General features: G+C 43.2%; 1 protein-coding gene across 1 annotated transcript in view; it reads right to left on the minus strand.

Moving 5' to 3' along the window:
* The window catches only part of MYO1E (myosin IE), a 276218-nt gene that overhangs the window by 25908 nt on the left and 234753 nt on the right, over positions 1-15557 (minus strand). The window contains exons 23-24 of the mRNA XM_082253069.1: positions 11604-11750; positions 7074-7234 (exon numbers count right to left, since the gene is read on the minus strand). Coding sequence (XP_082109195.1) covers positions 7074-7234; positions 11604-11750 — 308 coding nt within the window. The remainder of the gene's footprint in view (positions 1-7073; positions 7235-11603; positions 11751-15557) is intronic.

Genomic DNA, 15557 nt, shown 5'->3' on the forward strand with positions numbered 1-15557 from the left:
GAGATCGCTGGAACAAATCGTTCTGCCCAGCGAAGAATGCAAGCCACTTCCTTGGCCGCTCAGACACACTCTTGGTGCCCCCCTGGTGATTGACATAAGCCACGGCCGTGGCGTTGTCTGACTGGATCCGAACCGGGCTGCCCTGGAGCTGCTCGGTCCAGTGAATCAGACAAAGTCTGATCGCTCTCAGTTCCAATACATTTATCGGCAACCTGGATTCTTCCGGGGACCAAAGTCCCTGGACAGATAACTGACCGAGAATTCCTCCCCATCCGGATAGACTGGCATCCGTGGTCACTATCGTCCAATATATTGGCAGAAATGACTTTCCCTGGCTGAGCATCGGAGACCGAAGCCACCAGACCAGAGACTCTCTGGTCTGTTTGCTCAATCGGATCCGATTGTCCAGGGATTCCGGATTCCGATTCCATCTGAGAAGAATCTCTTGCTGAAGAATTCGGGTATGGGACTGGGCAAATGGGACTGCTTCGAAGGAAGCCACCATCAACCCCAGAACCCTCATGCAAGTTCGAAGAGAAGACCAGCTGTTGGATAGTAACAACTGGACTGCTGATTGAATCTTCCGGAGTTTCCCTACCGGAAGGAAAACTCTTGTCCTGACTGTGTCTAGAATTAGACCAAGATATTCGAGCCTCTGGGTGGGAACCAGAAATGACTTTTGCTGGTTCACCAGCCACCCGAATTCCTGTAAAGAAATTATAGTAATTTCTATGTTTTGTAGCAGGGTCTGAGGAGACTCTGCATGAAGCAGGAGATCGTCTAGGTAACCTAGAATCGATATGCCTCTTTGGCGCAGTAGTGCCAACATTGGGGCCAACACCTTCGTGAAGACCCGAGGAGCCGTGGCAAAACCGAAAGGTAACGCCACAAACTGATAGTGGTTCTCTTCTACGGAAAAGCGTAGAAACCGCTGATGTCCTGCGAAAATGGGAATGTGAAGATAGGCGTCCTTGATGTCTATGGACGCTAGGACATCCCCTGGATGCAGGAAGGCTGCTACTGTGCGAATGGATTCCATCTTGAATTTTCTTATGTTGAGAAAGGAATTGAGTGCCCTTAAGTCCAGAATTGGACGTACTTTGCCCTCTTTCCTGGGTATTGTAAATAGGTTTGAATAAAACCCCTGAAAACGTTCTGTCCAAGGAACGTGGACTACCACTCCTTGTTGTAGTAAATCCGTGACTGCTCTCCGCAGATCTTCTAGACGATCCGGGGATAGTCGGATATTGGAAGGGAAGAATCGCGCCGGTGGGAGAGATCGAAACTCGATCTTGTACCCTGACCTTATGACTTCGCAAACCCACTTGTCCGGGATTCTGGAAAGCCATGGATCCGGGAACCGGCGAAGACGTCCCCCCACCCCAGTTATGGGTGGGGGCGCACCTTCAGGCTTTGGACGATTTATCTTCAGGTCTGGAGGGGGCGGGCTTTTGCTTGCCCGACCAACGTCCCCTGAAGCCTCCTGAAGGAGCTTTGGAGGACTTAATTTTTTCACCCGCGGGACGAAAAAACTTTTTGTGAGCAGAGAAAGAAGGCCCTCGTCTTTGACGAGGTCCTTTACCTTTAACATTTTGCGGTAAAAAGGTGCTCTTTCCTCCTGTGAGATCCTTAATGATCTCATCTAAGTTGGCTCCAAATAGACGCTCTCCTAAAAAGGGGATATTAGCCAATGCTTTTTTGGAACCTTGGTTGGCTAACCAACCTTTTAGCCACAGTGTACGCCTGAGAACCACTGCTGAAACTGATGCTCGCGCCAATAATGGAGTGGCGTCTAACGCCGCATCACACACAAACTGTAACCCCTGTATCATTTGTTCCAACAAATCTGATACCGCCTGAGGGACTTCTTCTAAGTCCCGGCGTAACCACTTGGTCCATTCAGTTACAGTCTGCGAAACCAGTCCAATAGCAATTATTGGTCTGAAAGCTGATCCAATCAAGGAAAACATGGTGCGAGACATAGCTTCTATCTTGCGATCCACTGGATCTTTAAAAGACGGAGCGTCTTCTAAAGGAATAACCGTGGCTTTATTCAATCTAGCAATTGGTGAATCCACCACAGGTGGTTCTGTCCATTTCTTAATGAGGGTTTCCTCAAACGGATAACGCCTGTTAATGCGTTTAGAAATAGCAGAAGTGCGTTTTGGCAGACTCCATTCTTCTTTGATTGGATTGCCAAAACATTTGGGCAATGGAAAAACTTTCGCTACTTTGATGCGTTTTTTAGTCCCAAAGGGGATTTCAGTTTCAGCTATTTCCGACGGAATACCCTGTAATCTTAAGGTTTCTTGAACAGATACAATGAGTGCGTTTACCAACGCTTCCTCTCGGGCTATGGCTGATGCTGAAACATCCTCCTCACTGTCTGAAGAGACAGTACCCGAGACACCAATCCCAGATGAAGTACCTGCAACTGCAGAAATAGGCTCAGATTCTGAATCCGAAGTTTCAGATAATAAGGGGTTAGGCGGGGGTCGCTTTCTTGCGCCCTGTCCCTGACAAGCCACTTCCACCCGGGACACAAAAGTTTCCATAATAGCTGACAATGATTCAACCGTCAGTGGGGTGCTGGAGGATCCTGCAGACACCTCGAGGGGATCCGGTGGAGATACATGAGTGGCAGGGTCCATGTTAATTCAGGACACCTCTGCCAGAAAAAACAAAAACTTTTTTTTTTTTTTTTTTTTAAATAAAAAATACCTCTTTTTTTTTTTTTATGTGTATCCCCCTAGCGCAATAGCGCCCCTCAGAGTACCTGCTTCTCGATCCCCACAGAGAGAGAGAGGGACCCTCAAGGCTCACCACCCGATGCAGAGAAGTTTCCAACCAACTGCAGTCAGCGTCTGTCTTTTACAGACTGGAAAGAGCTGTGTTAGTTTTCCCGGGTAGAAGGACGTGGCTCCGCCCCCTGTGTACGCCTTCCGGCGTTCCCAGCTCTCCACGAGGTAGCTGGGCTCATCAAACATGGCCGCCCCCATACAGGAGACAATAGACTCCAAAAACATGGCGGCCGGCGTGACCTGAGGACATTCATGCACCCGGTCTACGGCAAAATGGCGGCGGACTGCCGAAATCGTTTTTCCCAGCACATCCACCTGCATCTCTGCTAAATGGCGGTTTATCGATCTGCAGGAGGTACACTACAATTAAGGTAGGATTATACCTCCTATGTCTGCTGTAATACTACAGTCTGCTGGGTAGAGTGTTAGCTCTCAAACCAAGTCCACTTCCCACCAAACACATGCTGTATTTACAAGGGGGACTTTTAGTGTCAGACAGATACTGACCATGTATGGAGGGGCCCATAATTCATACTGCCTCATAACGAGGAAAAAAGGGAACGTTTACTCACCATACCGAACCGACAGGCACCCTCTCTTCACAATACTCTCTCCACCGGGGTGGGGGGTTGTGGACCACTCCGGACGCCTCGACTCTCTGGTTCCTGGCGTCCAAGCGAGACTTTTAACTCGCAAGGTCAGTCCCTCCAATGGGACTCCGTCGCGGCAGACCCAGCGCGGAGCTCTGGTCTGCACGCGCTCGTAGGCAGAAACCGGGGTGACCACTGGATCTCAACATCCAGCCCGTCGCCCGGCCCCGCATACTTACTTGAATGTGTCGCGGCCGACCAAGCGCAATGCAATGGTCTGCGCGCGCTCGTAGGCCGGCTGGGGTGACCACTAGTGTCGCCCAGTCCGGCGTATTTGCTTGAAGATCTCACAGGAAAAAACACTGGAGAAAAACTACCTAAAAAATATTTTTTCTAAAAAAAAAATCTTGCCAGGACCAGAGATCCCAGCAAGGAACTTAGGTCCTTACTCCTGACTAGACAGAAAAAAACTGATGCCTTGTAGCAGAGAGGGAGGATATACCCTCTGGGACTGCCCCTAGGGTGGAGCCAGAACGTTTTTTCTTTTCTGCCTAGTCCTACTCCTGCGGAGACAACATAACCCAGTTCTTGTGAATCAAGAAGACTACGTCTGTCAATGAGCGACAGAGAAATCAGCATTTACTGAAATGTATATCCATCTTTCATGTCACTGGTAAAGTGCTTCAAGAAACACCAGGAACGCTGTGAACTCTCCTCCATCAAGTGAACAAAATGAACACTCACCAGACGAACATGCTGCCAGATTAGAAAGCAGCATATTTGCTCATTTCACTCCACAGCAGCTGGTTAGCCTCAATTCCCCCTGGTCTTCAATGCGCACACAGGTCTCCAATGGTTTAAAAGCAATCCTCCTGTATAATCCACTCATGCGCTCATGAAAGCACGCCATACACTCTGTTCTAATGGTCTGATGTCCTAATTGGCTGGTGTGCAATGATGTCACATCCTGGCACAGTACTGGAAATGTAATGCTGCTCAGTGGATGAAATGGTAAAGATATCAGCGCTGCTCTGGTTCCCATGTGAACATGTGTGTATACAACAAAACTCAAGTGTGCATCAACAATTCGTAATAATAAATATATGATAATAATAAAAAAAAAAAAAAATATATATATATATATATATATATATATAATTATCCTTATATTTGATCAGAAAAGTCCTTGTGAAATAAAGTGCTTGTGCTGTTATACCACTAAATTGATGTTCAAATACGTAAACAGCTGAAAAATTCCTTATGTTTGATCAGAACAAGTCCTTGTGAAATAAAGTGCTTGTGCTGTTAAACCACTATGCTGATGTTCAAATACATAAACAGCTAAAAATGGATAGTAGTGCAGACCACTCCGTGCTCCCCTCTTGTATCCCCACTCACCAAACAATGGGGAAATCAAGCGTGTGTACAAGGTCTTGCTTTGCCACTTAATGGTTCCTGGAATAGAAGGTTCTCCCAGTGGACTCTCTGGTGCCCGGATATACAATTAGAAAAGAGCCTCCATATTCATTAAATAAACGTTTTACACTATGGAGGCTCTTTTCTAATTGTATATCCGGGCACCGGAGAGTCCACTGGGAGAACCTTCTATTCCAGGAACAATTAGGTGGCAAAGCAAGACCTGCACACGCTCGATTTCCCCATTGTTTGGTGAGTGGGGACACAAGAGGGGAGCACGGAGTGGTCTGCACTACTAAAATTCAAGCACGAGCACTTTTATTTCACAAGAACTATCTATTTATCCATTTTTTGTGGTTTATGTATTTGAACATCAGCACAGTGGTTTAACAGCACAAGCACTTTATTTCAACAAGGACTTTTTTTGATCAAACATAAGGATTTTTTCAGCTGCTTACGTATTTAAACATCAATTTAGTGGTATAACAGCACAAGCACTTTCTTTCACAATGACTTTTCTGATCAAATATAAGGATTATTATTTTTTATCATATATTTATTATTATGAATTGTTGATGCACACTTGAGTTTTGTTGTATATACACACACATGTTCACATGGGAACCAGAGCAGAGCTGATATCTTTACCATTTCATTCAGTCAAGGTGCATATTGCCTTATATTAGCAGCAGCCTATGATTGAGAATTAAGCTAACACCAGTAACAATAGAAGCAGAAAGAGCAGCGCTTATACACATTTTGTTATTGCTTCTCAGTGGATGTTCGTTATTTAAACTCCGCTTTGTCCATTCACTATATGAACACCATGCCCACTGAGACTCCAACATAGCAATGGGGGCATTTATGGTTTCCTTGCTGAAGTCTCATTGAGCAATGTGTTAATTTAGTCAATGGAGAAATCGGAGTGTGAATAATGGACATCCGCTGAGCTGTGCATGTGCATTACATTTCCAGTACCATGCCAGGATGTGACATCAATCCACACCAGCCAATCAAGACCTCAGACCATTGGAACAAAGTGTATGGCGTGCTTTTATGAGTGCATGACAGCCCGAAAGTGGAGGATACAGGAGGATTGCTTTTAAACCAGTGGAGACCTGTGTGCACATAAGAGACCAGGTGGAATAGAGGCTAACAATCTGCTGTGGAGTGGAATGAGCGTTTATGCTGCTTAGAATCTGGCAGCCTGTCCATCTGGTGAGTGTTTATTTTGCTCACTTGGTGAAGGAAAGTTCACAGCATTCCTGGTGTTTCTTGAAGCACTTTAAGCTCTCATTCATACTAAACATGGCTTTGAAGCTTTGAAATAGTGCAACGTTATCTAAACTCGCAAGATTTCAAAGCCGCATTTCAGTCAGACTTCAGGGGCGACTTGAAAGACATCTATGCAGGTTCATGCACAGATGTCCCTGAAGTCGCCAAAAGTAGTGCAGGAACTACTTTTGTAAATTAGGAGTGTCCGACTAGGATGCTCCGATTTGATATGTGGTTTGACCTGTCAAATCGCGCCGATGTGAACTTGGGCTAATGGTGATACATTTCAATAAATGCAGATTTTACTGTTTTGGGACATTTATTCGTTAATGTTGCACTTGATACTTTATTACTATTGCACGTTAGATGTTTTTTCTAGTGCTGCAAATTTGTATAATATATTCTACATTAATATGGTTGACAACCATCTCAATATTCACTGACTGTAAAGCTGAATACAGATTGTCCAGTAGATTGCACAGAATATGCAATATCCTCTAGATATTATAAATTATATGGAACATAATGAGGTAAAATATGCAAGTTACATGCAGGCTCTGAGAACCTGTCTCGTATCAAGAAAACAAAAAACAAAAAGTTACAAGTAGAAATCTGTATAGTAAAGGGAAAACTCATGGTCAGCCCAAGTTGGGCTGATCAGTTGGGGCCTAGATTTATATCTATCAATCTACTTCTGTTCAGTCGCCCTGTCAGATAAAAGCCGCTTGCTCAGCGGTTGGAACGCTAATCTGTGTATTCTGGCTCTGGGGGGGGGTCTCCCTTGCTATCAAAAAACAATCGTGCATGGGGGGAGGATTCCCCCCCATCCACCTCAAAATGTGTGGATGGAGAAAAATTGGTTCTGTTTTTTTTTTGTTCAGCCCACTGGCTGAATGAAAAAACTGATCATGTATAGAAAGCTTTAGTTTGGTTTGGAAATGGCAGAATGTAGTAGAGCGTAAACATAGTGTATATATGAAAATATACTTACGAGAGTTCTTTGGAAGGCCTGGACCAATGCTGACCTGTAGCACTTTATTGCTGTGTTTCAGTATGGCCACGTCTCCAAACCCTTGAACAAACTGTACCTGCCGGGAGCTACTTCCTCCACTCCATGGGCCCCAAGATTCTTTCTTTAACTTCATTTCAAGCCTAAACAGAATGAAATTAGAATAAAGATGATGGCAGACCTTTACCTTCAGCAAATTTACCATTTATTTTAGCTTCTATTTTCTCCATTGCATTATAAAAGACCGCTGCTTCTTATTGGTAAATCATAAATGCCTTGGTACATACAAAGTTTAACCCCTTCCTCCCACCTGTATGCATTGAGTGGCCTCACAGAAGAGCATCTGCATACCTGTGTTTGTGCTGGTAAGGCACTGCACAGCACGCTCCCAGCACTGAGACCAGGCTCGCCCCAAGTCTCGTACTGATGATTAGGAACAAGGAGAACCTGTTCCCAATCATATGATCACTGTGATAGCCTCTGATTGGCAAGGACACAATGTATCTTTTTCTTCTTGCAATAAGAGCCGGTTCACACTGAGGCGATCCGACTTCGAGGGGCGACCTGTGAAGTCGCGGTGCACAGCGTGCGGCGCGACTTGCAGGGACTTCACATAATGGAAGTCTATGCAAGTCGCTCCCAGGTCGCCCCAAAGTAGTACAGGACCCTTTTTCTAAGTCAGAACGGGTCCTGTACTACTCAATGGCGAGCGACCGACCGTGACTTGTCAGGCTGACAAGTCGCCTAACAAGTGGCGCTAGTCTGAATGGGGTCTAAAAGAGGAAAAAAGTAAACACAGAAGTGTGTGTGTGTGTGTTAAAAAAAAAAAAAAAACACACAATAATAATAAAAAATAAAGAAAAATGAGCTAGATCAGGTTTAGATCGAGGTCAGTGCCAGGTTTAGGATTAGGGTCAAAGGTTAAGATAAGAGTCAACGGTCAGGGTCAGTTTATTTAAGGCAAGATAAAAAAAAATAAATAAATAAAAACATTTTTAAAGTTAGTATCTGTAAAATGCGCAGTACTGTTTCTGGGCCCCCAAGCTGAAAAAAAAAAAAATAAATCAGGAGATATCCCTCATTATTTACTACCAAATAAAAACCCAACTTGTTCTGAAAAAAACATCTATTTTATCTGCATACACCAAGTAAGGCTATACAAAAATCATTGCAACCCATGTCAAAGTTGCAAAATTGTGATCAGGCCTTAGGATAACATTTTGATATGCAACCAGCAGGTGGAGCACTCTGCTTTTTTCATGTTTTGTTGAAAAGCAAAAAAAAAAAAAACCCACGCAAAAAAAAAAAAAAAAAAAAGTTTACAGAGTTCAAAAACTCAAACATAAATTTACACAAGTGATTTAGTGACAGTGATGACCCCCCCCTCCCTCCCTCCTCATTGCACCCTCTTCTCTAAGGCTCCATTAAGGGTTTCAGAGTTTAGGAATTTGAAAGTAAAAATCTTCTCTCAAGAAAAAAAAAAAAACAAAAACATAATATTCTGGGAGTCATTTGCCATTTATGCACACCCTAATAATTGTTTGTACAATTTTACAAACATGCATTACATATTTACAATAAAAAGAAAAAAAAAATAAGCCAACAAAAAGCCATTACAGTTTCTCGATTTAAGGTCCTTTGCAGAGCACTTCTTTGAAGAGTACTTTTCAGCTGGTATGACATGCTAAGCTTACTGACTTGAGTCCATGGTAAATTTGAAGCTGGCACAGGATCTTTAGTTGAGTGGAACATAGTCTCTGAATACGTAATATTAACACAGAAGGCTCATTGAACTCCCCTTTCACTGAAAATGTTTAATAAACCCATCTTTTAGGATATTAAAAAAGGCAGCATTTCTGGAATTGAATTTGTGATATACACAAATTAAAGTACAAATATACATGTAATGGTATACGTCAGCAAGGTGGTAGAGGACAGAAGAGATTTGTGTATGTAATGGCAATCTTATTGGTTTACAGAATAGTCAAAATTTAAACGTTATAAACAACAACTGCTAAAGATCTGGAATGCATAACAATAAAGTGATTGTAAACCCAGATATGTACCCAGTGAAGTGACTTGCGTTAGGTGACTGGAGTGAGTCCTTCAAGTGCTTTGGATTGAGAGAAGTACACCCTACAGAGTGATATGCTTTGTTCATATTTCCTGTCTGAGATTTACAACCACTTTAAGTAGGTCATCATATCTGTGGGTAATTTTACACTATATTACAAAAAGTATTGGGATACCTGCCTTTACACGCACATGAACTTTAAAGGTATCCCAGTCTTTGTCCGTAGGGTTAAATATTGAGTTGGCCCACCCTTTGCAGGTATAACAGCTTCAACTCTTCTTGGAAGGCTGTCCACAAGGTTTAGGAGTGTCTATGGGAATGTTTGACCATTCTTCCAGAAGCACATTTGTGAGGTCAGGCACTGATGATGGCGAGAAGGCCTAGCTCGCTCCAATTCATCCCAAAGGTGTTCTATTGGGTTGAGGTCAGGACTCTGTGCAGGCCAGTCAAATTCCTCCACCCCAACCTCGCTCATCCAGGTATTTATGGACATTGCTTTGTGCACTGGTCCAATCTATTTGGTGGAGGGGTGGGGGGGAATAAGGTATTGGGTTGTTTTTCAGGAGTTGGGCTTTGCCCCCTCCTTCGGGTGAAGGGAACACTTAAGGCGCCAGCATACCAAGTTATTTTGGACAATTTCATGCTCCCAACTTTGTGGGAACAGTTTGAGGTTGGCCCTTCCTGTTCCAACATGACTGCGCACCAGTGCACAAAGCAAGGTCCATAAAGACATGGATGAGCGAGTTTGGGGTGGAGGAACTTGACTGTCCTGCACAGAGTACTGACCTCACCCCGATAGAACACCTTTGGGATGAATTAGAAGGCCCTCTCTCCAACATCAGTGCCTGACCTCACAAATGCGCTTTTGGAAGAATAGTCAAACCTTCCCATCGATACCAACCTTGTGGACAGCCTTCTCAGAAGAGTTGAACCTGTTATAGCTGCAAAGGGTGGGCCAACTCAATATTGAACCCTACGGACTAAGACTGGGATGCCATTAAAGTTCATGTGTGTAAAGGCAGACGTCCCAATACTTTTGGTAATATAGTGTACATCCGATTACCGGGATTTTAAAATATTAAAAACGGAGTTAACAAGCTTATTTTCAATGTCATTATTTGCACATCCAGATTTTACCAATAGAGAACTTGTGCATATATATATATATATATATATATATATATATATATATATATATATATATATATATATATATATATAATTAATATATGTCTAAGTAATCCATTCACCTTATATATGCTACTGTTGTACACTAGTATTCGGGGACCTAACCCAGTCTGATCATATTTAGTCAAATTACTGTGGCAGTTTTGGCTTCATAAGTTAAAATAAAAAGGTATACCTATATTTACAAAGTTTTAATGTATATTATAATTCATGCATCAGTATGTATTCATTTCAGAACTATGGTGTATGGTCTTTCCTAGTACAAAAAAAAAAAAAAAAAAAAAGTGTGACCTTAGGAATAGTTTCAGTTGTCTAATTCTGCAACTCCCAGTATACACCTTGCAGGGTTGTATATAGCTGGTATTGCAAAATTGTCAGGAAATACCGGTAATTCTATAATCTTTGGCCACAAAGGTCTGATTTTGTCAAACTCCTACAACATATGAATAGTAGTTCATCTATTGGACAGTTGTGACACAGGGAGGGGTCTCTTCTCTGCATTTTAAAAGTGGAGGGTTTAAAGAATTGTTTTAGGTTGTCCCTCACTTAAATGACCATACCAAAAGTATGAGTTCTGAAATACCCTCCAGCCTACGTCACGTGATGTCAGGGATATCTTTACGCCAACATTGTTTGACCTGGGAAAATCTAGAAGACTTCCTTTTGGCAAGGACAGGGGGGAAAAAAAAAACCTAAAGACTAGTTTTATAGAATTCAACTGATGTGTCATGTTTTCTAAATTAGATCAACATAGTACTGTACTATATTATTTAGTAGCCATTATTTTTTTAAATTATTTTAAAGGAAATATTTGCTTGAATCAGTTCCCTTGAAGGACCATTCCCATAAATGCAGATCACCAGTTGTGTTACCTTTTCTTGCTTTCTATAGCCCTGTTGCAGATTTTCCCCCTCACTTGAGGTTTGGTGAAACCATTGTCACTGTGACAAGAAGTGAGCAGGAACCTCTTACACAGCCCTGGATAGCCAAAAAAATATTTGGCTGGGCACACTAAGAATAGGATTATGTTAAGCGCACAGTGTTAGAATACAGCTTAAGTTTCAGGGTTAGGCGTTACAGAAATGTGAAAATTAAAGTGTACCTAAAACTTTTTTTTTTTTTTTTTTTTTAACGTGTTGGGTAAAGTTTTAGGGTTCCGGGAAAGGCAAATTTTTTTGTTAAAAATTAGGGTCAGCCTCAGTTTAATGTTCTCCGCTGCTGTTTTTTTATTGGATATGGCAGTTACTCACGTATTATTGAACTTCAGAGGTAGTTTTCTTTGGGTTTTTTCTTCGTAGTGCTTGGATAAGAGACTTATGAATTCGGTCTTGAAGAGTGATTCCAACAGACTGTCATACTCTTGCTCATGAAGAATGAAAAAGTCATCCTGCAATGTGCTGTAAAAAAAAAAAAAATCCTTTGAAACACTTACACCAAATCTTGCATGATACGGAGTTCAAAGGAAATCAATTCAGCAAGCTCACATATTGAATAATTGTAAAGTTTGCCCTCAAAAGCAATTTTTGTTGTGACCTTTTTTTTTTTTCCCACTTGATCTATATAAAATTTTCAAGATGGTAAATCATACAGAGTTCTGTAAAAAACCTTCTGTGTTCAGCAGCTACCCCCCCCCCCCCCCAATATTTCCTGAGCTCTCTCTTGATCCAGCGATGTGCACGAGATTGACTCTCTGGGACTCTTCCTCTTCAAAGCCTGAGACAGCAGTGAAAGCATTGGCTCCCACTACAGTCAATCACAGCCAGTGACGCAATGAGGAGAAAGAAGGGGTGGGGCCGAGCCGTGGCTCCGTGTCTAAATAGACACGTAGAGCAGCATCTGCTTGGGTGCCCCCATTTCAAGCTGCTTGCTCTGGGGGTAATCAGCAGGAGTGAGGGGCCAGGAGCACCGGCGTGGGACCCGCGAAAAAGGAGGATCGGGGCTGCTCTGTGCAAAACTACTGCACACAGCATGCATTAGAAAAAAAAAAAAATAAGATTTATCTTTTATTGACTCAGGAAAAAGGTGTCATGGGTGACTGCAGGTTTTTTTGAACACTGTTAGAGTGAGCCAGTCCCAAGTCTGTCCTCAATAAAATATAATGCAAAAAGCCTAGCCCCTAAACCTTTAAACCACAATGCAAAAAGCCTAGCCCCTAAACCTTTGTTCGGACAGGCAGTGTTCAAATCCAGTTACAATTGGTAATGAAAATCTGCCTGCACAGTATGTACAGGCATAGGTGTGCACAGCCTATTGCATTAGAGTGTGCACCCCAAAGCTCAAACACATATGCATGTGTGTATATACTGATGGTGTCAGTTGGGCTGAGATTGGTGTCAGTCATTTTTATTTTTTATTATTTTTTACAATTTTATTTTTTACAATATTTTTAGGAGCTTTGGTGAAATAGCAGGGGTCTAAACAGGGGGAATCTGCACCACACTAGGTAATTCGGGTGTGCCAAGGCAAACCTGGCACACCCCGTGCGCACGCCTATGCGTACAGGTAATAAAAACTAAAATTCCCTGCTTACTTACCAGCGAGCCTGCAACAAATCAAATTTACCTTGTCTAATAGCTCATGTTAAAAATGAAACTTCTTGTTTTAATGTGAACTGTCAGATAGAGTCAATTTGGTTTGTTGCAGGCTGGCTGGAGACTGTGAAGTTTTGTTTGATTTTTGACATGCATTTCCCTTCCATGTGCTCCTTGCTGCAAAAGTTAGTTATAGGCTGGGGTGGTTGCCATTTGTTTGTAAAGTACATACAGGGTTATGTATGGCAAACACAGATGCCCAGCCACCTCAAACAAAGAACTATGTAGGATTTTTCTTGGCCAGAGTAGAGCATTTAAAAGAAAGGTAAGCTGCAACATTTAAAATCCTTTTTTTTTTTTTAGGTTATGCTATGTGAATAGGGACATGTAACAAAATATAAAGTAGGTTTTCTCCCAATTTCACTGCAAAAGTAGATATGCACTGTAAGATTCTGGTTAGGGTGTTATCTATGTCTGAGACCCCAGGCAGGGCAGGGGGATTTTTGCCAACTTCATGTCTCTGTGATGCATGTACAAGAAAATAGGGGAACGGTGTATTTTCAGCGATAAACAGCAAAAATTCAAAAGGATCAAAATTCTCTATCCCTTCCTCTCTTTGCATTGGTGCCCCCCCTTAGAGAGATTTCCCATCACTCCAGACAAAGCTGAAGGAAATCTTGCCAATTGGATATCTGAGGGCAATAAAAAAAAAAAAAAAAAAAAAAAAAAAAAAAACTGGCAGAAGCTCAAACCCAATCCTGCTACATCCAAAACAAGATATGATATTTTGTCTACAGTTGTCGCATACAAATTGTAGTAAATTATTGACAGCAAAATTAGAGCAATGCATTACTAAGCAAGAATCACACAGAGGTTTCACCCAAAGCTTATTAAATGAAGTGAAGCTCTGCTAATTTCCATCATCCAATCTTGTGCAAGCAAAAATTGACTCTTTCCCTTGCATGTGAAAGGAGTATTCTGTGCAACATCGCTTCTCGGCCTTTTGGTTAAGATCAAGTGTAGTATCTGTTCTTATCAGTTGGTATGGACCTTGATGGTTAGTATCGGCAGGGGCTGAAATGAACCAGGGCGCCCTGGGCATAACTGGGGGACCGGGAAGTAAGCACTGTCAGAGAAAGCCGGATGGGTCCGCCGCCTTCTGATTTGAATGGGTCCGCCCCTATCAGTTTGAAGGGAGCGGGAAAGCTGGTGTTGGCACTCACATCGGTTAGTACTGCTCCTGGATGTAATTGGTAAGGAATGTGGATGGCGGTGGGAGGGCCTTTTCCTCCTGGGTGAATCTGGCCTACAGGGAGGGCCTTTTTCCCCAGTTGAAGGCAGGCTCTCCCTAAGCTGTCTACGTTCCAAGCCTCCTGGTAGGTAAGGGCTACACTGGGTCTGGCCTGGTGTCGAGACCGAAAAAGCCCGTGGTGTACGTGCCCCTGGGGTGGCAGCCCAGGGGTGCCTCAATTCTCACTGGTGAGGGGCAGCTCACCTGAGTTTTTTGGCACCTTGGTCACTGCACCATCACACTTTTTCCGCACCTGCCTCTTGGGACGGGCCTTTTGGCCAGCACCAGAGGAATTTTTTATTCCTGGCCGGGGGGCATGTCAAGGTCTCGCACTTTGACACTACCCAGCACTTCTCTATTTCCCCTTTCCCCACTCTTTTTCTTTGTCCTGTGTCACGTTTGTCCCTTTTTTGGTTGATCACTGCACGATTAGTATGGCGTAGGTCCTCGGGCCTGCCCTGAACGTCTTGGGAGGGGGTGGATATGGCCTTCTGGCTTAGTTCACCCTCTCTCATGGGGTCTCTTCCTTCGGGGGAGCCCCACCAAGTACTTGGGGTGGGCTGTTTTGGCAGTCCCCCTGGAGAACGGGGTCTGCCTGGCTTCGGCTGGGCAGGCCATAGTGAATACCTCAGTCCCCGTCAGGAGCTTCGCGCCCCGGGGGATCAGGGTCTTGGCCCTTCCTCTTTGGAGGAGGGCTATGTGTACGCCTTGTGCACTTTTTGTGTGTCTCACGTTTTGCGTGTGTGCACTTTTTTATGCACCGGGTATAAGTCTTTTGAGTGTGTTTCACACACCACGGGCTTTAAAAAAAAAAAAAAAAAAATAATTCTTTGCAACATGAAATTTGACCTCATTCACTAAGGCCTAGAGACAATTCTTCTTGTAAAGTACAGCTTGCAAAGTGAACAGACTATTTTCATTTACTAAATAATAGTGGTTCGCAAGCCGCTTGCTATGGGGGCACTTGACTGTGAATGGACATTATCCATTCACACATGGAGCATGGCTTGGCCTTGCCCTCACTCAATCCTCATTAGTCCCGTGTGAGTCATTTTGGAGACAGACTCGGGAGAGCAGCTGCTCTCATGCACATCGCTGCATTGAGATGGGGCTCAGGTAAGTATAAGGGGGGGGGGGCTGGGGTGGAGGAGCAGCACCCTGGTTTTTTACTTTAATGCACAAAAAACTAAAAATGATCTGTGATGGACTGTAACAGTACAATGAGTCTTTCACTGACAGCTGTCACTGGAAAAGGTTTGGGAAAGTTTTTGTATTTAACAATTATTAACATACAAAATCTTTATTGTTAGAAGAATGAGAAAGGATCAAAATTATTTTCCTAGATTCTTTTGCTCTTCTGTAGACTTTTCCTTGGATCCCAA

Source organism: Pelophylax lessonae (assembly GCF_965119305.1).
Source record: "Pelophylax lessonae genome assembly, chromosome: 4".
Lineage (NCBI taxonomy): Eukaryota > Metazoa > Chordata > Amphibia > Anura > Ranidae > Pelophylax > Pelophylax lessonae.